Raw genomic sequence first — 26,275 nt, forward strand, 5'->3', positions numbered from 1 at the left:
GGCCCAAAAACCACTTGAGGTAAGCATGGAAGTCCCCATCACAGGCACGGAGTATGTGGTCTCAGCACCTATTTCTGTCCTTGTTTCTGCACACACAGGCTCCCCCCACAGGCTAACGGAGGAACTGTGTTACTACACAGCAAACAAGGACAAAAGATATGCTGGACAAGAATTCATTTTCTCTCGCTTTGGCCCCAATGTTTATGCACAAGTTTTCTTGAAGTTTAATATATGGACAAAGAAAGAAAGAAAGAAAGCCCCATAGGGTATAAACTCAATTTATATTTAGGGGTTGAAACAGCAGTTTATGAAATGGTCCTGAGTAATGCTAATTAAACTTAATAAGCACATAGTGTGTCTGCAATTTAGATGCTGAGGTGCATTTTTTAGTTTATAATGATCCATTTAGCAATGCTGGTTTCATAATTTTCTTATTCACTGAGGAGTGTAGCCAGCCATGTGTCCTCTATTGTGCAACTTCTAATCTGTAATCCTGCTGTTGAAGGCTGTTTAGCAGTAAGTATTAGAGTGTTTACAGAGGCTAATAAAATTCAGAAGATTAGTTTCAACTGTGAGTATCTTCATCCACAGATCAGTGAGAAAAAAAGCTTTATTTAGAAATAGCAAGAGTCCTGCAGCCTGCAGGATCCAAACCCATTGCCATAGCAACAGGTAGTCAACATTTGAGCGTGCAACATTTTCCCACATCTTAATGCCTGTTTCTCGCTCATTCTTCATGGCACCCCTTGCCCTTTTAATTTCATTATAATACACTGAGTATAAACAACAGCAATTGAATACAATATTGAAATTTAGCCAAATAATAACAGACAACTCAATAATATGCAGAACCAACATACTATTCTTTATATTCATTTTCACATTACAGTGGTGCATCTGTTCCAGAGCAGGGCTGGTTTCACAGTAGTTTTGACAGGGCAGGGCAGTGTCAGGGTTTCATACTCTTAATATTCACTACAGAATGATGGACTAACACTAATCTACAGGACATTCTCACATGGTGGGTGGCCTCCCTCTGGTACCTTGCGGTGGAGGTGTGACACAGTGTATGAAAAGTTGTGACCACTAAATGATTGACAGTCACTTGCTGTGTTAATTGTAAAGGTTCAGCTTAAAGTATGGGTTTTACTGTGTGTGGCATTTTATTCTTGCACCATGTTCATAATTAGAAATACAATGGAAAAAAAGGCTACAATGGCGATAGACTAACATGATGATCCCAATAAGCCAACCATCACTCATCAGGTTCATCACTGTTTGGCCTACTTAAAATCACCTAATGCCTCCCAACAGAGAATGATTTTCTTGGCAACCCCACCCAGGCAAAATCTTGGAACAAGGACTTATTTGATCATTTATTTGTCTGATGGACCCACCAATGAGCTGGTGTACAGGCAATCCAAGATTAATTTCATCAGTGTGCTAAGTGGCTTTTGACTGCTCCCTACTAAGCTGTAATTGGTTTACTATATGGAAAAAAGACCAAACTTTCTGTAGTGCAAACAACTACAACATTAGTCATCCTGCAAGAAATATACTTTGAGACTCAATAATTCAGACTTTGTCTGTTGTGTGGGGTTCACACAGTAATTATATGGCCACAATAAGAACAGCCAAAAAATAATGAAAAATAATCCCATTGACGTCATAAGAAAAAAAAGACACAATAGATATAATAAAATATCTGGATGAATTTGTTCAAACATCAGGAGATGTACAGTGTAATGCTTCTAGTGGTACAATATGTGTTCACCAGCAGTTATATTTTTGGACTGTCTTGCACGACCTCAAGCTGAAGAAGTTATATTACATAATGCAGATGTCAGAGAAAACAGTGGTTTGTGCCGCAGCTGTGCGCTATACTTTTACTGATAAACCACACATAAAGTATGCACATCACATGGATCCAGTAGCATTTAGTTTCTGCCAGAAAAGTGTTTAATTTGAAGCACTGAGTAGAAACGCATTATCTTTACTAGAGAGCCCAACAGAGTACTGACAGCTGCTGTGTCAGTGTTTCAACTGTTGGACATTTGCAAGTTATGTCATGTTAGCAGCTGAAAGTTGAAAGACACTTGAATTGGCTTCATTATCTATGCAGTTACCAAGGAGCACACTATCACTAAAGACTTTCTCATCTGGGCATTACATTTTAAATAGGCCTATACATACTCATTGAGTATATCTGTGAAGTTTAGTTGTTTAAGGTAATGTTATAATACTAATACTAATTATGTAATAAATTAATAGGGGCACTATAAATCACTGCACTCATATTATGAGCAGCTCCTGCCACCACATTTGATAAAATGTCATGTTATCACCAATTCACTACAGCATCTTTCAGTGTATTAACATTAATTTCATTGAGGGACATGTCAAGCCATTCCTTTTAAACGCTAATGAAATAAACAGAGCACGGAATAAATTACCTGGGCCGAGTTAATGTGACAGCAGTTATTTGAGGGTTATTTTGTTAAACTACATGTGACTATATACGCCTTGCATCCTCATCATACGAGGGGAATACCCATTCTTGTAGCTGTGATAGTGATTCACGCAGTGTGGGAGAAGCAGCAACTGACAGAGAAATAAAAACTGAAAGCGTCAATACAAGTTGTGCTAAAGCATTTCAATCTTTCCCAGGAAGCATCATATACTACTTCAGATACAAAGAGAGTTTTAAATATAAAAGTTTTAATCAGTGTGGTGGGTTTTTTTAGTGACTGCCAAACTGTAAAATGAGTGAAAAGGAAAAATAAAAATAAATTTAAATATTGTCCACATATATATATATATTGTTATAGTTGTAGAAACCTTTGAAATGGGGGGTCTTTAGGTTCAAGACACTGCAGCAGGAAACATTTGCCTTTGGAAGTTGAACTTGAAAAGACTGAGTCCCTGCAAGCTGTTGTATAGCTGACCCTGACCTCTGGTTGCTCTGTGTAGAGCAGTTGTGAACAGCACTGTAGATTCAAATATGGAAATCAACAATATGGAGAGTTGAGTTCCCATCTTCTGTTTCTAAATGGTAAATCTATTTTTTTTGTCTTTGCTCTAATCAATATAGCAGTCAGTTACCACTTTATTTATCAGATTTAACTTGTGTGTGTCATGCTGTGTTATGACACTTTTTCTCCTGCACCTTCCTGTGGTTCATCGTAGGATAGCTTGCCCTCATGTTCTTCTGACTATTTCACACCGTGACTCAAACAAAGGCAGAAAAGGATCCCAAGCAGCCTACACATTTATGAGTGGTGAATAATTCTCCAAAACTAGAAAAAGCTATACAGCAAAGCCTTTGATGTGGGCCATGTCCATAACCACTACTCCACTAATCCATGCTTGATCTGAATCAACAACCTAATCACAATCGATATAATAAAAATTAATATGATGGTAAATTGAATAGCTGTTGGTCTAAAAGTGGCTATCAATGACTGCAGGTGTCAGAGAGGTAAAATTGCTCATTGTATCTTCTTTCAATTTTAGGGCAGAAGATGAGAAGTGTGTTTGAACAATGTGTTGACATAACTTCCGCTAGGAATCCTCTGACAAGACCCAAGAGCCAATAGGTAGGAGTCTGCAAAGAGGTGGTGGGTGGGTGCAGGGGTGCGGTTTCAGCAGGAATACCCACTTGCCCAAAAACCCTTCTCCTTCTCTGTGTGGGTGAGTGCTTCCCTTTGTCAGCAAGAGTTACTCATGCACCTCCTTGTATATCCACCACTTCCCCCTCCCTTGCACACCCTGTAAACCCACACCTACGACAATCAGCACCCACGTCCTTCTAATGCAGTTCTGAGAGCATCATTCTCTCTTTTACTTGCAGTCAGGCTAACAGACGGGGAGAGAGAGCATGACAGATGGTGTTCACAGCTCTATTTCTGAGGCTGGACTTGTACCGCCACAGCCACCCCCCACCCCACCCCCCCTCGCCTATTCCTCTCAAGCCAAGTGCTTATGACTACCTCCTCATCTTCGCCTCAGTAATCAGCCCATTCATTTGCAGGGTTATTGTGAATTAAAAGTCTGTGTCTCATAAGGAACCTCACAATTTCCAGGTTAAACACTTGTTTTCCACAAGAGAGAATTGCATCACTGCTCAACTGTGGGACTTTACTCGATAACAGAAAGTTTCTTTACACAATGTGTTTGAGCTTACAATATATAACAATGTACAGACAGAAATGCATGCCTCAACACACCAAGAGAGAACCCAGGTTATATCTATCCAACACTTAATGATACGCAGCACTCCTATGTATATGTATTGCCTTTAAAGGTAGTAGTTCAGTTCAGTGGATGATGTAGCAAGTTTCCTAGGGGTTGTTACTTCATCTCTGAAGTCCAGTCCTTGCTGTCAAATCACCTGTCAAATCCAAAGTCCCAGGTTCACCTGTGAGAAGTCTACTTGGGACATGGGGCACACAGGAAGACTCATGCTGGTGCTGTATACCTTATGTAATGTCACAAGTGTCATCCACTTGTGACAAGTTGCATTGTCACAAGTAGATGCACACACGAAAGATGCCTACGACCCAAACACAGAGATTTACAGGCCTCTGACCCACTGATGGCACGTATAAAGCCATTATTTAACAGTGCATTTACTTCCTGGTTAAGTCGCTGGCATATAGTATGAAGCAGTTATAACATGTGGATGGTACACGTTATTGATCTATTCATGTTTTGCAGTAAGTAAACCACAGTTATACATCAAAACATGGCAACGCTAAATTAAACCTAATTAATAAGTTAACACAGATAATGATCAACACTGCTCTGGCTGAATTATATTTTTCACAGAGATAATTAAATTATCAAAGGTAATTATGTAAATGATCAAAAATAAATGGCTAGATTTGTTTTTAAAATGGACACTGAACTTTTTGTGCCCATGCTGTGTAAAAGCCTAATGGGATGTAGTCAGGACTAGATGGTTTGTAGAAAGACCTAATTTTGATCAGCTGAGCAGTGTGGACTGGCCTCAGCGGGAGAGGGTGAAAGCCAGTGGGGGAGTCACCCTTGATCTGCTTCAGTGCATCAACAAATTAACCCACTTAACAATAGTGTGCTGGACTAATGGCTTCAGTAAAGAAACTCATTTGGCTTTGGTAATGAAGCTGAGTTGGAAATGTAAACAGTCCAGTTATTAAGTGAACTCCAGCCATCACTGCCATCACCTGACACTCTCTGACATACTAAACCTACACTCCTTTGGTCACGCTCATTAGTGGGGGGGGGGGGGGATACTATTACTCAAATCACTGACCTAAGAAACTAGCCAGCCATTATCACACCTATCTAATCTGTATAATTTGCATATATTACAAATACACCCCGACAAAGTGGCCATGTTGGTCATCTCATTCTCAGAGAGCAGATTGGGCCTAACAGGGCAGAGTAAAGGCCAAAGCGAGAGCATGTTAATAAGCTAATTTGATCCAAGCTGGGTGCTGCTTCCCTTACAGCTACAAGTGTGGTAGTGAGAATGGGTGCTGATGAGTCTGTACTTTAGTACTGTTGAGGGAAGCCCAAGCCTGAGTTCCCAAGGTAACAGTCAGTTTGAGTGGGGGCTGGCTGACTCATTTGGAGGGAATCCTGGAACCTGAACAAGGCTGCCCACTCGCCCCACCCCCAGCTTCATCAGCACAACAAGCAAACAAGGCGCTGACATGTCCCCATATAGGGCTTCCCACTAACGGGGGTGGCACTGGAAAATCCCAGCCTGTGCTTGCCTACAAGCAGCATCGGAACACACGCACGCACAGACACGAGGCCTCACTGCTCCATGGCTACAGCGGTTTCTGCAGGCAAGACTAGAAACCCATTGAGATTGTGAATGGGTAGATTATAATAGAGCTGTGTGCCTACAAATATAGCCAGTGCTTGATTTTGATTAGCACATCAAGGGACGGGGGAGATGTAAGGGGGCAGGAGAGGAAGTTTAAGCTTATTAAACAGTCAATGGCATAGAATTAAAATAGTTTTTTTAGTGACATATAATAAATGAGTATCACAAACCTTTTGGGCCTGTGCATGATGTGGGAGGAGAAAGAGCAGTGAGAGGAGAGGAGGAGGATGAAGGAGGAGTAGGTGGACAAGAGAACGAACTCTTTGCCCACACGATTAATCTAATTATCAAGAAATTAAAAGAGATCAACAGGCGTGTAATTGACCACTTAATTAGTTCAAGGTCAGTCTGTTCTTTTGACTTTGGAGGGACGGAGGTGAAGTTAGATGGAACATTTGGTGGAATATTGTACATTTTGGAAATATCAGCCAACACGTGCTAGAACAGCACATCCCATAACTGTCTATGTACCATAAAAGAAAAGCACCCATCAAAACTAAAGAACCATTTAAAAAAACATGTACATGTACAGCCGGTCCTCCCTGCTGTTAAGAGTAGCCATTTGGTTTGCTTCCGTCCACAGTTACATCTGTTGATAACTATAGTTCATTCAGTGTCTTTAGTCATTAACAACTGAGAGCGGGTACAAAGGGATTTAAGAGGCAGCATTACTGTTTTGAATCGCTGGATGTTTAATTCTTCTATTATAATTGAGGCAGGAGCGAGACAGAGGTTATGGTAACTGCTGGAAACCTGTCCCACTTCACAGAAAGGTTAATGAACCTTACAAGTCCTATGGGAGATGGAGTATGCTGTTAATTTGACAAACGTGGGAAATAAATGCTTTTATGCTTTTATTGACGGTGACCAATAGCGGCCTTTGCTGGAATGAAAGGTTTTAGTCTTTTAGGTGCTTTGCTATGAGGCAAAACAATAATGTGGAATGCATTTGTTGGAAGAAACTAAGTACATAATTGTTTGAATAGCAATTTCAGGCCAAAAAGCATCTTCATTATTAATTCCTACTTTTGGGGGACATATACTGCACAATATGTACAGTAACCTTATTCATGTTACGAAACAGCTGCCTTCATTTTGAATACATTTGAGGGATTTTTAAAAAGCAGTTTTTTAAAATCTACATATTTCCACATTCCATTTTATGCTCCATTGGTCTGGGTTCCATTTTAACAGGGCATCAAGGTTATAATACACTGACAGCAGGAGAGAGGATGTGCATGTGTGTTGGCACTAACCTGAATTAGTCTGTGGGTTAGATGGAATCATCACAAAAGGTGGCTATGATACATCTGATCAGGGATGAGGTTTTAGGCACAGGACCAACTATGTATACAGTGTGCCTGATTAAGAGATTAAATGGATAATCTCCTTCCCATTGAAAGACACTGACAGAGGCAGAGACCTGCTTTCACTATGGTTTAAATCTAACCATTAGTTCAGATGCCAAATCCAACTTCATCAGATATTCCAAACTTTTACAGAAAGGTGTAAGTAATCTGCTATCAACAGACAAACTATAAAAAACAGCATGGAAATTAATTAGGAGAGACATTCCACAACAAAACGCTTACTACAACTCCATTATACTTATTTTTTAGCATTTAAATAATTTGATCAACTTAAAAAAATATGCTTCATCACAGATGCCTCTTACATTTGTAGCAATATAGCCATAATAGATAGTATACGTATACATTTTACAGCTGTAATTACACTTCATATACCAGACAAGTAATAGAGTGGCGTATACATGGTAGGACTGTTATTTTCATTTAAGCAAAGGATTTGAAATCCGCAGATTTGAAGTATCTAAAAGTAACAGATCAGGAAACTTGTCATTTTCAGTGTTGTGATGCAGTTAAAGAAACCTACGTTTGACGGGTTGTAGGAGGACATGAACAGCAGACAAATTCATGCACTTTTCAACACTTTATTTTTGTTCTTCTTATAAGAAGATTACACAAACATGGGTCCTTTTAAGCGGATTGAACAAACACCCGGTGCTGTCATTTTTCTGCCGAGGACAGTGCCCATTTTTCAGCAGGTGCAATAATATTGCTACAATCAGACTGCTACACAGTCTTTATTTTAATGCAGCTGTCTGGTTGGCATCAAAGTAGAATCAGAGGAGACTGTTCTAACCCTATAGATCAGTCCAACGTATCTTTGTGTAACCTGCCCTGGTCAGGTTCTTTTCGATGCCCCCCCTCTCTACTGAGCCACCTCACCCTCTCTGTCTCTCACTCTCTCCCAGCTATACTATGGGCGCTATTTCCTGTGCCTATGTGCACAATGTTTGCCAGAGGAATGCACAAGAATCCAAGCTCCACAATCCCTCTTAACCTCTGACCTTGGCTTATTGTTACCTGTGAGCAGCACTGTGGCAAACATGTTGTACAAGTATTGTACAGCCCTGCAAGCTGTTTGTGTTCTGCAAGTATGGAGGGCAGGGGAGGGAGGGAAGGAAGAGAGGGAGCTATTTAATCCCCCCCAAAGGAACTCCCCTCTCAACCCGTATCGTGAACTCGCAGGCAAATCGTGTTGCTGGAAGGCACACCACACACACACTGCTGTCTTTTTAATTTCATCAGCTGAAAGAAATCTATACAGTGCTTTGCAATCCGACTGAGCTGCGGAGAGAAGTGAACTATACAGCACCCTGGAATGTAAACAGGTTTCTCACCAAGTGTAGCATAAAAATACCACATTCTAACAAACCTCTTGGCTATGATAATGGTCAATAGTACAGATCAGAGGTCTTGGTAGATTTCATGGTTGTTAGTCCTACAGCATATCAATAAGAAGAAGTTGAACAAATCCAGACAACAATTCTGAGGGAATGCAGAAATCATACACAAATGATTCATGGGTAACCTGGATAAAATTTGGCTACTGCTGAATATATTGTATTGATGGTGGCTTTTTTTATTTGTCATCACAAAAAGCATTATCTCTTGAGAATATTAGGGATGCTGCCATTAAATCCTTTGCAGTCAGCAGCTTGGTTGGGAACAGATACGGGCAGTAATCTGAGAAGAATGGACTCATCTATTGTCCAGCACTTGTAGTATTCACAAAAATAGGCACGATATTTGTTTAATATCACTAAAGCAGAGCCAGACCAGATGAATGTCAAACCTCCCTCCATAAGCCTCAGTAATATGATATATATCCCCGTTGCAATTTTGGTATTACACACAATCTGACCAACTGATTCAGTTGTAATATTTGTTCATATAGACCTTTCTCAATTGTGGCTTTCTACTTTAATAGTTTAGTATAACTTTTGGTATCCGAACAATCATAATCAGTACGTACTGTTAGACAGGCCACTATAATATCTGCCAACTTTGCATTCATAGCTGTCACACTTAATTATCATGCCAAAATACAAGAAAATACATTGGCTGCAGGAGGTCTTTTGTGAAGTCTTTGTTTTTGTGTACAATTAACTGGCAAGCATGCTATATACTTAAGTAAGGGCTATTTTAGGTGAGCATAATTGTTAGTGAGTTGTTTTTATCAGCATGCCTCACTCCCCTTCACTGTACCCTATCAGGAGACACCCCTAAGAGGAAGCATTTCTATAGCCGCAGCCCCAGGAACCCCCCACTAGCCCTGACATTTGTTCATTTACCCGCCCCTCTCTCCCCACTTCTGGTTTCTGTGTCGACTTTTCCCCCTGTCTCTCCATGTCTGTCAAAATTGACCACTTTACAGGGGAACAGGTAGGCTTGACTCCGTCAATCCCCCCCACCTGTACCCTGTTACACACATATTTGCACGCGGGGCCGACTGCCAAAGATCCTGCTTTACTGACTGAAGTGGAGGGGAGGGGGGGTATGACAAAGACGACAGCTTGTGTGGGGGAACATTGTCTGCGGCTGCGACTAGAAATCTTTTCAGGAAAAACAGGATTTTATACACAATGGTCGTGGGTGTGAAGAAAGGGGGCACATATTAAAAGAAGTGCCTTTATGCATGCACAGCTACTGGTTTTTAAACTGCATTCACATGGATAAGGTCCAATCTGTTCTTTTTTTTCGTACTAGGCTATAGTGTGACAGACTGGATCAAGGAGGGCTTTCCAGGTTGTCCTTGTTTTCTTGGAGAGCAATCGTGATAAATCCAGGACAGGATAAAGGATAAATCATGGATAGAAATTAATACAGCACCTACTTCCTTTAATAAAATACAAACATGTAAGAGATGCAAAATTAATTTTGGTTCCTAGAAAACTGTACTTCTTTGGATGATTATTCCACTGCTGCCTAAACAGCACTCACAATTTCTAGATGGAAAACTATAGCAGCTCACGTTCTTCATGCAGTGAAACCTCCTCAATCATCTCACCACAGCAACCACAGCAGGGAGGTCAGTTGTTATAGAGATGGCAAGAGGCTTGGTAGGTTATCATTGTGTGTATGAGTGTGTGCATAAGTGTGTGTGAGTGTGTGTGTTTATAGTTGTGTGTGTTTGTTGTATGTGGACGGGGGATGGAGCTGACAACTGAGCGGAGGATTCTTATGTAATTCTCCCTTTAGGTGGCAGAGAACAGTGAGAGCAGCAGCCCACACTGAAGAAGAACCTGTTTGTTAATAAGCTGCAAGTAAGATAAGATCGATATTATTACAGGGTGTTTGTACACAGAAGCAGAGATGTCCAGATGTAGAAAAAAACACTTGAGACAACAAGTGACAGCACGTCAAGGCACAAAGTTGGCATGCCACCTAACAAAGCATGGATATCTGTTTTGTTAGCCAGCTTCTATTAACATCTCTATTACGCAGACATATCTGTGGATGCAGAGACCAGACACATACAGCAACAGTGATAAAAAAAAAAAGTTATGCGAGTACAAGCCATGTCAAAGCTGAAAAAAGTCTGATGAGGTTTAGTGAGGGAATGGCTTCCCAAAGCTGAACTCCATGTAGTACCACCTCTGACAATTATCTGGCTGTAGTTGACAGGATGAGCACATGCTCTAGATGTTAAGCACCTCCAGCTGCGCTTCAATGTTAAGGACTATTGTTGACTATTACCGAGGGAGATTTCACAATGTTATGAAAAAAGATGAATGACCTGCATGTACACTTTAACAAGGTCAAAGAGGTTCACGTTCAGAATATAAGGTATTGATAATAAGGACAGCATATATTTACCGTTTCAGATCATTTCTCTGGATGAAAAAAAAATCTGTAAGTTCTGGCATAACTCCTAATCATGTAAACAAGAGTTTGGTTGAGTTACTACTCACATATGTATTATTGACAACAATCTGTTCATCTTCTTTAAGACAATTAACACAAAGAATGTGTGTTTATCCTGTCAGTTTAAATTTACACAAAGGATGACAACAGGTGCACCAAGAGGAGTTTATACTGGATAAAGTCACTTCATATGACTTGAAGCCAGGAGGCACTTCTGTGTAAAAGTTTGGGAAACCATAAACAAGCAAACTGTTAACCTGGGTTATGAGCATGTTTAGCAACTTTGGAGGGAAAAAAAAAATCACATTAAAAAGGAAAATTGTTCACTTCCTTTGCGCCCACCCCCTTGTCATAAGATATGGATGTCCCGTAAGGTTATTTGTGTTTGCTGGGAAATGAAGTGCTCAACTGGATTAAAAACATACTGCATATGTTTGGAAATCTGTTTCCCTGGGCGTATGAGTGGAGTGAGCGAGCGTGAAGCAGCAGCTTGCGTCTCCTCCAAGAGAGAGGGCAGACACTCTCATCATTAGCTGGGCTACAATGTGCTCCTCTACCTGCTCCAATCTGCACAGCCAGGCTCCACTCTGACGCCAGACAGATGTTCCCAGCACGAGGTGCAAAGTACCGAGAGGGGAAATGAGAGTGAGCAGGAGAGAGGCAGAAGAATGGAAATATTCAGCCGAGTACACAATAAGAGTTTAATTATGAATAATACCAATGGTTCTTTGTTCTCACAATGAAGCTAGCTATGGTTCGCCTGGCCTTTGGGAAATTGTTTTTTGCTTCCATATGGGGGCAGCTGTCTGTCAAAAAATAAACGCTTAAATCATAATATGCCACTGTAGAGATAATTACAGGATAAAGAACAATGCAATTATGTATGTTTATTTGCAATATTGGACAGGTATTTGGCTAAAACAAACTCTATGTCTACTGCAGAAGTTATAAATGTAATACTATCAATTATGTATAGTAACAATATGAAACAGCAAAACTTGACATCACACTAAAGACACACAGTAATGAAGTCACTTAGTGTGCATGCAGAACTGTTTCTGTGATAATAGATGATACTTGAGTGAAGGACACTTATGGCTGCACTTTTAAAGCTGTGTTTTTTATTTATTTTTCAATTGTGATATTAAAAAATAACCAACTTAACACTTTTATCCTATTACAGAACAAGTCTTTGCAGCCCCAACTTTGTTTTATTAGGACTAATGTCACACAGATTCCTCATAATAAATACCTATAGCTCACAGTGTTTTCATTTCCATACTAGTAAATGGGTTATAAAACACATACTCACACCATAATCAGTGACCACACATGGTCATCTGTGTAAGGTAGTATGAAGACTGTAGCAGACTTTTACTTTGTCTCTCTGGGAACTAGCCACTGTTTTAGTTTAAATGCAAAGATAATTAAAATAAACACTTGTTATTGAGTGTTAATGCTTATGAGAGAATTTTGCATTGTGCATACATTTTATTAACTTAGCTTTCTCAGCTAAGTGAAGAATCCCACCTCAGCCTGCAGATTTTACATGCACTTATTCACACAACCACAGAGGGACACATAGCTACATAAACAGTGATTGTTTCAATTGTCTTCAAAATCAGATCACTTTTATATACAAAAACAACTAAAGTGTTATTCTTGTAAAAGCTAAACACTAAATGGAATACTGTAAGGCGTTTGCTGTTAAAGGACATCTTGAGGTGTGGAGCAGATGATCTCTGCAGGCCACAGAATTCTCAAACACAAAGCCAGCTGGTCTGATACAGTCACAATACTTCACTGTTTGGATTTGAACACAGGCTCTGTCCCCCTTTGGGAGCTGCTACAACAGAGTTGGATGTTAAAGCACGCATATCCCTCATGCACCATAACAACAAACACAGTGCATTGTGTGCTAAACTGGCCTTCAATTAGTCAGGGAGCGGAAGTTAAACATATGATGGCTTTCAATCTAGAAATAAAGTGAAGTGTAGATGATGCGATGAATTTGAGCTTGGAAAAAAGCTAATGTTTTCAAGCTGTAAATCTAATAATCATATTTATATTACCTGTGCTGATTAGAGAGGAAAAGTTACATAATTCAAACAATTAATTTACTCATAGTGACAAACCCTCAGGAGAGAAACGTCATACGTTATCCATTGCTACATCCATGAAACCTAAAGCTATACATCACTGTCTAAATGGGATTTTATAGCAATAAACACCTTGGCTGTGCTCAGAATAAGAAAGGGCATTAACTGCAGCACTGCTTTTAAAGTTTATGTTGCATCATGTTGACTCACTAAGCACCACAACTATAATGAGAGAATAAGTATTAACAAGTAAAACTAACACCCAGTGCGGTATTTATATAAGCTGACTCTATTCAGATACTAATGATTTGCTTGTTACAGTAATTATTGCAGCAAGACCATACCGGAACATCTGTATTGATTTAGACTCTCGGAGAGCAGAGAGAGGGAGGGAGAGACTTGCAATCTGGAATTCGACTTCAAGAGCGAGACAACAATCTGTTGATGGTTATTTTGGTAATTGTCCATAATTGATGTAAAAACACAGCGTGTGTTGCAGGAGACTCTAAATTAGTGTTTCATAGTTGAAGGGGTCAATGAAAATGGGCAGTTGCAATGAAAATGCATATACAGCATCTAATAATGTGAGTTCCAAAAGAAACTGGACAGCTGGTGAGTGAAGACAAGACACCCAGCCACACAATTTACACTTAATTGCTGGAATAAACTGTTCCTGGCAGACAAAAGTAATGATGTGATACACACAGTTAAATAAAAGCGTTGACACCTGACATAAACACAACCTAAACTTGTGTTTCCATCGTTATTGTGCATATTAATAAATGTGTGTTGATGCCCAGAGGCTTGAAGTAAAAACATATAGTACGTTTTCTTATTTATGCACAAACAAGAGCCCAGCACAAACGGACGTATAAAACAACAAACTTGCACAAAGCGCAGCAACTACATAGAGTAGTACATATTCCGTAAAAGTGTACAGCAAGGCCAAATAATGACTTGTTGACATTTCTTTTAGAATAAACTTCAAAGGACAGCTGTAAACGAAGCCAAGACGGGTGTTATGCTTTCTGACATGCCATAATGCAAACAGTCGGTGTGATGTACATTTATTTTTCCATCAAAGGCTGAGCCTCTTTGTGGACTCACAAGTAAACACTAACTGCATAAGCTACATAACTAAAACTAAAACAGCAACTCTGTGCGAGTTGGTCTGCTGCAGCCCATATGTAAAGTTTATATTTAAAAGAATGTGCATCTATGTGTCTATGACCACTTGAGCTTTAGTTAGATAGAGCCCTATAAATGTAGCTTGAAGTTTATTTTTATTTTTATGTTCACATAAATCAGACAAAAAGCTGAACCTTGTTTAAATAAATGAATCCTGCTGCTGGTAATTAATATTGCTCTCTGTGTTTGTGTTTATGAAGTGTATCAAATGGTAACCCATCATATTATATTTATATGATCCTCCCAAAGAAGTCAAGGTCTCCTGACCCTGCTTTCTCTGCACTGTCAGTGGAATGAATATTGTAGGTATGTGTTACAGTTGACTAAGTGGCAACAAGCGTTTCTGAAACACTTCTATTGAAATGGTTTTAGCATGACTGACACACAGTGAGAGCTTTGATGAATGAACAACACAATAAAGCTCGTAGAAAGATAAGCGATTTGTCTATAACATCGGCATGTCCTTGTTATGTTACTTTTCTAATGAGACTGGCTGAAGAACCAGCGCCTTGCTGCTCAGTCCAGCCTGACCTCACTTCAGCTGATTTACAGGAATCTTTTTTCTTCATAACTGGGTATGGATAAAGGATACACACTAATTATGGAAACATCCGCAAACTAGGGCACGACTATGTGACCTTGGACTAATGAATATGAAAAGAATATGTCGGCTGCAGATCACACTGTCTGACGAGCGAGGATGAAAACACTGATCCACTTGACATTTGAGATTGTGACCCCTGACTGCAGCTAAAGAAACTTTACAAAACAATCCACCATTAAACAGAAACGGGCAGAAATAGCTTCATCATACAGAACCCTTTACCTAATATACAAAATTAGTGAGAATAAATAAGTGAGTTCTCAGTCATAGTTATTAAACTACCTATATGCATTCATTCATAAATTGGCCTACATTGCTGGAAAAAAACTAAGCACTGAGACTAAATCCAATGCATTCATATTGACACTTGAAAAAACAAAACTGAGGTTGTGTGATGTCACCTAGCCACCCTGGTCAATTAAACACCTCCCACTACAGTGCCATCACTCAAAAGGCTCATTAACCCTTCTGACCAACCACCAGTCACAATCAGAAAAACATCCCATCACATTGGCCAATCCCTACATGGGCAACGCAGGTCAACACCCACACAAGTGACAGGAAATTGAATTGCTGGAGAGAATGTGGCCTGTCTGAGCACTTGAAAGACATTTGTTTATTCACAGCTGGTCACACAGCCAGATAGACGTTGTGGGCTTAAAAATAAGAACCAAATATGTTTTCTAATGCAATATTATAAAACGGAACTGGCTACTGGCTACTTTTTTAGGACATCATACATAGTTTGAGTGATACGAGGTAAATATTCGCAGACTCTTAACAGCAAGTAGGAATGTTGCTGCATAAATTATCTTTTATGTGCAGTACCAACTGCTCGAATCACAGAATGCTGAATGTATATTCTTACTAAAATATATATCCCAAATACATCTTTGATCCTTTGATCAATGTAGCGTTTATAAGACGTGCACAACCACGCCTTATAAAATGAAGTGCGAGCAGTAATACATTGCTGAAGCATCTTTGTGTGCTTGTTTTTCAGACCAGTATAGTCTTAATCTACTGGGTTGATCTCCCGGTTCCAGGGGGATTATAAAATGTCTGCAAACCTCAAAATATTTGAGGCAATCAACAACTCAACATGCATTTGGCGTTAGAAAGCAAGAATGTGAAAACACACAAACGAATGGATAAAAAGGAGTGAAATATGAAGAGAAATAAGGGGATCGGAGCTGTGCCCATTTCGGGGGTGTAAAATATGGAGAAGTGTGGATCATTGGGGGAGCTGCTCTGCCTGGGGGAACAGATGAAGGGAGGACACTCTGCCAAGATCTCTCCACTGAAGGGGGAGCTGAGGGACTGGAGCTCTATGGGAGAAAGAGTGTGCGCCTCGCATGCTGCTCTCCTCAATCTCAGTCTCACACGCCTGCATTGACACGTCCCAGGCTCTCTGCAGCAGAGGGAAATTGCTGCTGACAGGGCCTTGCAAACTTTCACAGCCATTTAGAAAGACTTACTCCCACACTTTTGTCACAGGCATTTATTGCACAAGATACATGATATGAAAAATTAACATTTTTCAAACTTGGCATCCGTTTTTTTAACCAAGTTAGGCTTAAAAACCATTCATAATTTTTCAGCCTTACGATCGGCCCCAGTGCAGATGTAAACACAAGACATGCCAAGTGAGACCCTGAGATTATGAAAATGCACAATTTTCAAGAAAAAAAAACTGCTCCTAAATGTGTACCGTATGAGTTGTCTGATCCAATAATAACTCCTGCCCATGTCATCACCACCTGAACACATTTTTTTTAAGAGAGCGCAGATGTTTTTGCAGACTTACTGTACCTTTATGTCCATGACCAACCAGTGCCTCCAGTAAGCAGATGACGGTGTGGTGCGGCTTGGTGCATCTGGATCAACCATCACCAGGACATAGATCTTTTTCTGCAAACACAGAAATTCATATATTTTTACATTTAGCACAAATTATAACAGTAGTACACACATTGAGATTGGCCCAGAGGCAGATCTAGCAACAGCAGTACCTGATCCCCTTTTGCTTTCTGAATGCAGGCATGTGCTGTTTGTACATCATGTTGCCCAAGGCTTGTCAGCAATCTCCTCCTTCTTATTTATACTACTACTTCAAACACTTCCTTTACTTTCCTAACTTTAAATTATTCTACATAATGTTGTGTGATTTTTTTCATATTCACAAAATCTGCATTGTGCCTTTATGTTGTTCTGCTGTCTATATATTGCGATCTGACTGCAGAATGCTCACAAAGCCTAGCTGCCTTTTAATAGCCCAACACATGATCATAACACGGTCAGCAATCAATGCGGCAACAAACCTGTGCATACATACTGTATTCTAACTGTGCTAATCACAAACGTATTCAAGCAAGTAAGCTCTGTAATCTTCTCTGTTATTCCTTAAATATCATTACTGTGACAACATCAACAAAATGACAACGTTTTGGATCTGACACCAAATCCTCTCGTTAACATATTCACAGTAACTTTCTGCCACTTACCAAGTATCTTTATACCCCTCAATCTGTCAATGGATAAAGTGAGAGAAAAAGCATCTTAACTAACACTTGATCACAGTTATTGGACGTTGACTTGGCGGCTTAATTGCCGGAAAATCTTCATTCTGTCTGTCCCTAAAAGTTAGAGAATTATGAGAGCAGATTGAATTATTGCGAGAGCACATTTGTCATCCCTGGTCCGGTGCCCAAAATCTGCCAGACCATATGATGGGCTTTTTTTATTTTGTTCACTTCCTCTACAAACAGAGACATTAATCAGGGCTGTTTCAATCCACAATGTCCTCTTACTGTATATGTACTTTCAATTGAGTCAAGCCCATAATGATATCAGCTTAATATGTATAAAACAGATGCTACGTTTTTCTTACATTCTCCCACTGACTGCCAAACAACACTGACGGCAGTGCAGTAAAACATTTTCAAACCATCAAATGCTCCCATGTAAACATAAACCTTAAATTTCTGTTTGTTGTGTCCTATCAAGACATTCTTATAGGCCTCTGAAAATTATCCTAAGCCGATGTACTTGAATGAGATAAAGAAGTAGTCATGTATTTTTCTGCAGATGCTCATTTTCAGAAGGATTCTCTGCCTACCTGACAAGCAGTAATAAGCGTAAACAACTAAGCCTAATAATAGGATAATACTGTAGTCTCAGTGATAGTGCCTGCAGGTAACATCCAGACACACCAGCAACAATAGAGCCTCCTCCACAGCCTGTCAAAAGTGACTCTATATCAGTGACCCCCCCCGGGCAGCTTACCAACCATGACCTGTTGCCTTCTCAAGAGTTGTAATCCTCATTTGTACATGTTTGCTACCAGGCAAAAAAAACTGTGATAATGTAGTTACACTAATATTTAAGTCAGACCCTGATGCATTCAGAAATAACATGGTTTCAAACAACAACACATACACACACACACAGCCTAACAGCAATTTAAGCATTCAAATTAAAAATGACCTCCAGTCACAATTACCACTAAAAGAATATTTCACGAAAGTTACCATGGATGGGGATACACTGTACGGGACGGGTTTAGCTTTTCCAAAGCCAAATTTAGAACAACATTAAAACCATTTCACATTAATTTCCAACTGTAACAACAAAAACATGTTCTATTTATGGTGGGCACTGAATTTCAATGATTTCTGCACATATTTAGTGCTCGAATTTCTACCTGTAAGAATCTGGCTGGTCCAGCTGGCATGGGCAGCAAATAATACAAGAAGCTCCCACCATGCTTGCACTTCACACATTGTAACATGTACCCTTCTCTCTTACGAGGACATTTTTTTTTTCTCCATCTGTCAAAATCCACATTAATTACGCAGAGATATGTGCGAAAGACTCCAGGGAAAAACAGATGCATATTCTGCCATCTGAAATAATTTATCAGGGCTCCAACAAACTAAATGTATATCAAAATATGTTTCAACAGGGTAATACTCATATCTATGAATTGGAAGACACTAATTTTTTAAAAAAAAGTTGGAGCTCTATCAGTATTAATTCCCTGATGATGATTTAACATTTCTTTTTAAAATGCATCTGATCATCAGACTTTACCGATGACAGTTCATTTTCTATTTGTGGGCACACAAAGCTGTCACTACAGACTTTAATTAGTTATACTTAATTTAGACTGCTAGATGCAAAAGGTCAACAACACACGGTTACACTTTTTAATAGCTGCATGCTTTTAAAAATATCATAACAATCTGAGAGCTCAGGGCACAAGTGAAACCTGGGTAGGTGTCGGCCACAGACCACAGAGTTCCATCGAGACGTTATACAGGAGGGCTCTGGGTGCAGGCTGGAGGCGGGGGAAGATTGAGCTTGCATTCTCTTGGGATTAACCTCCCACTGCCTGCTGTGATCACAGCAAAACGGCCCACTGAGACCACACTTAGATGCCAGGCGGCTGGAATAAACCCTGCAGTGGACTGGGCATCTCTGTCATGGCTGCTAGTCAGTGGTGGAAAGGAAAGAGGAGGTGCTGTCTTCACAGACACCTATAGAGTTGTTCCTTAACTGAAAAATGTGTGAACTCTATGGTTACATATTATAGAACTGTAGGTCATTTTGTAGGAATACATTGTTTTTATTGCTGCATTTTTAGAAGATGACATGAAACTCCCACTCTGTGCCAATAGCATCGAATGGATACAGTATAGCAAAACAGAAGACAGGCCAAGAACAAAGGCAAAGGAAAACCAGTGTCTCTGAGGATGGAAACTACTGTATTACCTTTGAGTGAACTCTGCTGGGATGAGAATCAGAGAGATGGCTAATCGCTGCTCTAGTTGAGCTGCCCGGGCTATCGAGCCCAGCTCTGCTAACTGATGACACCACGAAGGGCAAGAGTGAGTTAGCAGGAGGGAGGGAGGAGAGGCCCCTCTGTGAGTTTACAAGTTCATGCTTTATCCCTGACCCAATACCAAACTGTGTCATCCATGCAGCTGCCTATTAATATACCCATTGCTTTATCCTCCCTGTTCTTCATCTCCTTCAGCCTCTGCGCACATACCCAGCAATGTTTCATTAAATGGTTAACTGTGCTCACTTGGTCGACCCAGAGCAAAGCAATGCATCGATCCCAAATCCCTATTTAAGTAGCAAAAACACTTGAACTCATTTGGTAATTAACAGGTATCTGTGTTGTGATTAAGAGACGGTGATGGCTTAACAACCATCGACTGCAGCTTAAAGCGAGGTTGAAAGATCGATCCGCAAATACAGAATAATAGGAACTAAAACAAAGACTGTAAGGAAATTCAAGAAACTCAGTTTCAGCTATCATCGTTTTTTCCTGCAGCCAGACTGTATTCAAAAGAATTTTGAAATAAACAAAATTATATAATCAGCTATTAAATAAATTTAGAGACCAAAGTTATGTGGACTTTTACAGTCCAAAGTGAAAAGGTCTCATTTTGGAGGCAGGATACAAGTGAGGAGGAGGAGTGAGGAGCAAGTGACAGGAAAGGTTAACAGTGGTAACAGTGCCAGGGTCAGAAGATGAGGTTCATCTTGGTGGTAAGAAGGTCAGGGGTCAGCCAGGCAGCAGTAATTGAATCCTGAGTAGACACTGGGGGGACCGTGGACCCAAAGATGAGATGGAGATAGAAGGGGGGCTGTGGCACTCACCTAGAGGTCAGCGACCTTACAGGTGAGGAGACCCTCCTTGTCATTAATAACAGCCCATCCCCCACAGCTGATCTGCAGAAGCTCAGAAACTCCATTGTTCCTCTCTGCAAGCAGCATCATAAGACCTCCTTCATAGGCAGTCAAAACATAGCTTAGTACAGTAAATCATATCTTGCTGTGGGGATTAAAAGCTTTTTTACATCTTTGTTGATTTTGAAGGACCTTTGAGATTTTACACAGTATTAAAAACACTAAAAATGTGATGTAAAAAATGATGACTTGAATACTGCCATGACACTTGACTTACATGAGATTTGAATGACTAAAGATTTAACTTGTCAATAAAAAAAATTTTAATTTTAAATGTTTAGCTGATGCAGGTTTTTGGAAAGGCATGTCATCTTAATGTGTGCTATGTCTGCGATACTGGCAACAGATTAAAACAGGAAACATTTTTGATGATAAAAACGCAGCAATATTTAAAACCAACAATTTACCATGGCTGTTTAGAATGTTTTGTTTGACCATTATGTGTCATAGTGATTTATTTTATTGTATTTGTTTACTGAAATTGTCGATTGTCGAAATAACTGTGTTTTTGGCACATACCACATACTCCTTACTCTTACAGTATAAGAAGGTCCATTCTGAGACAGGTTGAAAAAAATCGCACTGAACAGAGCAACAGTTACAGAAATGCCTTTAGGGAAAAAGAAATAGATTCTTGATATATCTCTGTCTTGTAAAGTCCCCAAACTTTAAAAACACACAATAGTAAAATCACTGAAATTCTCCTTAAGATGGTATAAATTTAAACATAACACATCCCCATTGGGGCAGTGTAGTTAAGTAATCATGCCTGAGATTAATTCAGGAGAGAATATCAAAAACACACAACTTCAGTGCTTTGCCACTTTGTTGCTGCTGGCACCATTTTACAATATGAGGAAGAGCCAACTGGTGTACCATTCATATGGTTTATTGACACAAATAAATGATATGCAAAGAGAATACCAATAGTTCTCAGTGTGCTCTTAAGTGCCTCACACAGTGCGGGCTGCTCACTACCTCCAAACCTGCCTATTTTTAACTCAGCCTCCTCCCACACAGGAATGGAGTGTGAAGTGGCTTATAAATCCACACTTTGAGGAGCCACATGGTCAAAGGAGAGTCACGTGTGGATACAAGCGCACATTCAGGGTCTAAAGACAACCACACAACAGTACTAGATCCTCACTAGTTAGCCAAACAGGGTGAGTGATCTGGAAAGAAGCAGCAGTTCAAAAGAAACCAGAGCGGAATATGAAACATAATTGCATTATCACGTTTTCTGTTTAAACATAAAATATGCAAATATGATATATTTTAATCAAATTAACACATGACAGAAGGCAAGCTGAGACAATGCAATATCATTTGTAGCCTATAGAATCTGCTCATTATTAACAATAACTGTTTCTTTTTGTCCCATACTCCCCAAATGAACAGCTTTTACTCTGTACTTTGTACACGTTTACATGCAGTCTCTCCTGAACTTTGTTTTTAAAGCCTTGCACTTCTGGTGTGCACTTTGTTACTGCTATGAAGCCATAGCTAACAGTAAGATGGTTCACAGTCTGATTGAAGCTTGAGGGGGGTGAAGGAATTAGTAGCAGCCTAGGGAACCATTTCTGCATTTCTCTCAACATTGAAGACTTCTTTCACCGCACCATGCTTGCGAACACAGCCGTGCTCATGTTAAGCTTATTAGTCACCCTGGATGCGATCTTGCTAGCTGAGCCTTTCAACACTTTCTAGTGGTGGCTTTACACACATACACCTACACACTGCCATGAAAGCATTTCTGCAAATGCACATGTTCACACACGGTAACTACCACTAACAGGTAATGTGGCCAGGTGCTGGGAAATGAGCCTCAGTTACAGACTGTGCTAAATGAGGTAAGGGGGAAATATTTTTGTCATGTAGTTTGGCTGCTGAGAACACAACACAGTCATACAGAGTAAATTACAGCACTGGACTCATATCCATAATTAATCTGTCAAGCATGTCACACATGGAGAGTCATATATCTGCTATTTTACCACCAAGTGCAGCCTGAAAAAGTTGTAATTACTTCACCTGAATTTAGGAATCTAAACCAACTACTTTAATTCTAAAAGACTTGGAGGTACTTGGACGAAAAGGGATTTGTTTATAATGTCTGCATGCCGGGAGACGGAAAACAGCAACAGTCTACGAGTGTGTGACAGAAGACTTAAACACTTGAACATGTAGATGATCATGAACTTGTAACATTAATGCATTTTTGATCATCATGTTATCTAGGCATCTCCTACATTTGTGGTTTTTTATATATAGTATAGTATATATATATAGTAGTTTTATATATAGTATTATTAATATTCATATAATATTTGCATTTTATTGGATTGAGAGGAGAGAGTAAAAGCTTCAGCAAAATGATCAATCAATTGTTTGTTTTATAGAAGAATAATTGCTTTTTCATCAATTTTCACATTTAATGTCGCATGTTTAAGGACCCAAGACTGTCTGTAATTGCACCTCACAAAGAAAAAAGGGTTATAACAGTTGCACTTCATAGAGGACCATCATGCAGCAGACACAATTCTGAAGATGAGGGGAAACATGCTGCCATGAAGGGAGCTTAGTTGTAAGCACTCTGACACCCATTCCTATTTGGCCATCAGAGCTGTTAAAGGTGTCAGGGCTGTTCACAGGCACTGCGTGTTTTACCAGCCAAGATGGCTTCCACATTTTTTCTATCATGATTAATTATGGTTTCTGATGGTAGTACAGTGAGAAAGTGTAAATTATTCCCACATTTTCTTGTGCCCTCCGTTCAGTCACTGTTGTGTAGGAAGATGCTATTGACGCCATCCATGGATGGCGACCAAAAGGCATCTACATGGGGTGGCAAACTCTAGTGCCTATTAAGGGGTGGAAGTGGTGGAGGGGGGTGCTTTGCGTGTGGGCTGAACCTAGTCCAGACTGCCAGTTGACAGGGCCGGATTTTCCAGTATGGAAGAGTCTTGTTTCAGTGGGCGAAGCTGGGTGTTGGGAGACTGGGAGCGAGGACTGCCCAGGGCTTGGAAGCTTGAAACAGAACATTTCAAACAGACAAGCACCGTCTGTGTTCCAGTGTCACCAGCCCACCCGTCTGACAATCAGGGCCATGTCATCACGGGCTCTGAGTAATTCAGGGAGCACTCTTATCACCTTATAAGACGTGGCAATTTCAGACGTCAGAGCAGTCAGAGGTCCCAACAGCAGAAATAGCACTACATGTTAAACAGCACCAAGTATGTAAGATACAAAGTACAGTACAAATGTTCACCTACAGGCAAAACATTAAGGGCACAAACAGCACAGCTCAGAGAAATTCACAATACTGCGGCTCACTGTGAATCCTTGACAAATGGCACAATATGTCATCAAAAACACACACTGCACACAGCACAGAAAATCCTTAGTTTTGGAGAACTGGTTCAAATAAATTCATTCGTCTGTCAGATCATTTTGTGCATGTTGATATATTTAGTGCTGTCAGAGAGGACATCACAGAGAATGGCACTTACATCACAATGTAAAAACTGTTATCAGAGGAGGTACAGGTTTATGGTTCAAGGGCTCGTCCATTCATAGAGAACAAGCTCAGCTTCTCTGCCTGACACACTGATAAAGACAGCACAAATAAAACAGCTCCACAGCTCCATCTTTGCCTCTCCCCAAGGGAATAATATATCACCCATCTGAATGTGGCACATATTGAATCATTTCCAGCGTTGATGATTCATTTGAATAAATCAGCCTTTTTTATTTTGCCAACTTGAACTGATACTGAAATAAGAAAAAACTGAAGTAACATTGTTCGATGGAAGGAAGGACAGGTGTTAGTGTTCTATAGGACTGGTAATCCTAATCCCCTTTCAAGTAACAATTAATGACTACAGCAATAATCTTCACATATATGTTGTTGCAATTCCTTTTTTTACTGTCAACCATAACCTGCCTAACTCACACAGACCAAATCCAGGGGGATATGTCGCTGCAGGCAGATAGGATCTTATCCCGGATTTGCATAGATAAATGTACAGCAATAATTCAAGTAGAGCAAGGGACAGACGTAGTTTTGACCTGTGGTATGTTCTCCATCTGTCCAAATGACAAATTCTGCTATTACGATCAATAAAGTGAGGCACACATGTTAGCTGCATTTACTCGTTGAAAATATCAAACATTTAAAATACATATATATATATATGGAAGCTTTTCAAACAAAAACTTTCAATGTTTTTTCACAAAAAGCTGCACATGCACAGGATCAGCCTATCGGCAAATATGAAAAATCAGCAGCTTGTGCAATGAAAGGGTTATATCCGTATTCAAGCTAAGAGACATACTCTAACATACACAGACACAAATCCTGTTGAGCTGAGCTGAGCAGAGATACCCTAGCAGCCCTCCAAGGCACAATTAGGATTTCACGGGGGGAAGAAATCTACATTTCTGCACACATGAAAAAAGTCCTTTCTCCCTCTCCACAACAATATCAACTTTTTACTCAAGGAAAAACCTGAAGCACCACTCGATAGGATTTGGACAAAGAAATAAAAAACAAAGCCAGAAAAAAAATCTAAATTTAAGCTGCAGTTGTTAAAGAAAAAAATATTATGGTTGAGGAAAATCCAGTCCTAAGCCTTCCAGTTCCAATCAATTTCTTCTATTCTGTGCGATATGAAAAGAAGCTACCACTCATAGTTTGTTTGAAGTGCTCGTCTGTGTGGAGCTGCGCTATGTTCAACAACATTTTGTATGAACACCCTCAGAGTGTGATTTTAACACCTGTCAGACGTTCAGTCCAAGTACAGGAGGTCAAGTACCTGCCAGTTTGAAAAGGAGTGGAGATACAGTAGAGTAAAACACCACATTTCATTTCATGAGGTACCCTAATAAAGTGTACACATTTACAAGTCATTATACTACAGCACATGCAGGACAGAGACACACTGTGTATTCTGTATAAGAGCATTAAAGTAATGTCTGTAATAAAAGACATTTAAAATGCTATTGTTTTCTTTGTAGCAAATATTCCCTGTATGTTTATGCAAACCAAATCAGTCAACTATTACTTCACCTAAGGAGTCTTGAGATATGTAAATGAAAATGTCACTTCACAATTATTTTAGTCTGAAACAATTAGCTGATTAATTGTATAATAGTTCATTTAATGAAATCATTGTTAACACAAAATGAATCAGCATCTACAGTCAATTAGCAATATATGTTTTCATGCAGAAAACCACACAAGTCAAGTTCCATGAATCTCAGGAACAAACATTTTCTGCACTTATTTATTAGATGTGTCGTAATTTTTTTGTGTGTGCACTATAAAAATAAACCTGGCAGCACTTGAGGCAAATGAAGTGAAAATGTGGGAAAACCTAAAGAGCTAAGCTACAGAGCACAAACATGATGTGACTACAGAAAAAACAAACCAGTTAGGGACACTGCACATACTGACCTGTTTACAAAAAATCAATAATGATTTTATATTTTAGGCAACTGTCATCCAAATATATAAGAA

The 26,275-nt window shown here is 39.7% G+C and overlaps 1 protein-coding gene across 1 annotated transcript in view; it reads right to left on the reverse strand.

The window, feature by feature from the left end:
- Positions 1-26,275, reverse strand: part of pebp4 (phosphatidylethanolamine binding protein 4) — a 44,390-nt gene that overhangs the window by 8,870 nt on the left and 9,245 nt on the right. The window contains exon 4 of the mRNA XM_028415354.1: positions 16,810-16,908. Coding sequence (XP_028271155.1) covers positions 16,810-16,908 — 99 coding nt within the window. The remainder of the gene's footprint in view (positions 1-16,809; positions 16,909-26,275) is intronic.

This window comes from Parambassis ranga, chromosome 9 (assembly GCF_900634625.1).
Source record: "Parambassis ranga chromosome 9, fParRan2.1, whole genome shotgun sequence".
In the NCBI taxonomy this organism is placed as follows: Eukaryota; Metazoa; Chordata; class Actinopteri; family Ambassidae; genus Parambassis; species Parambassis ranga.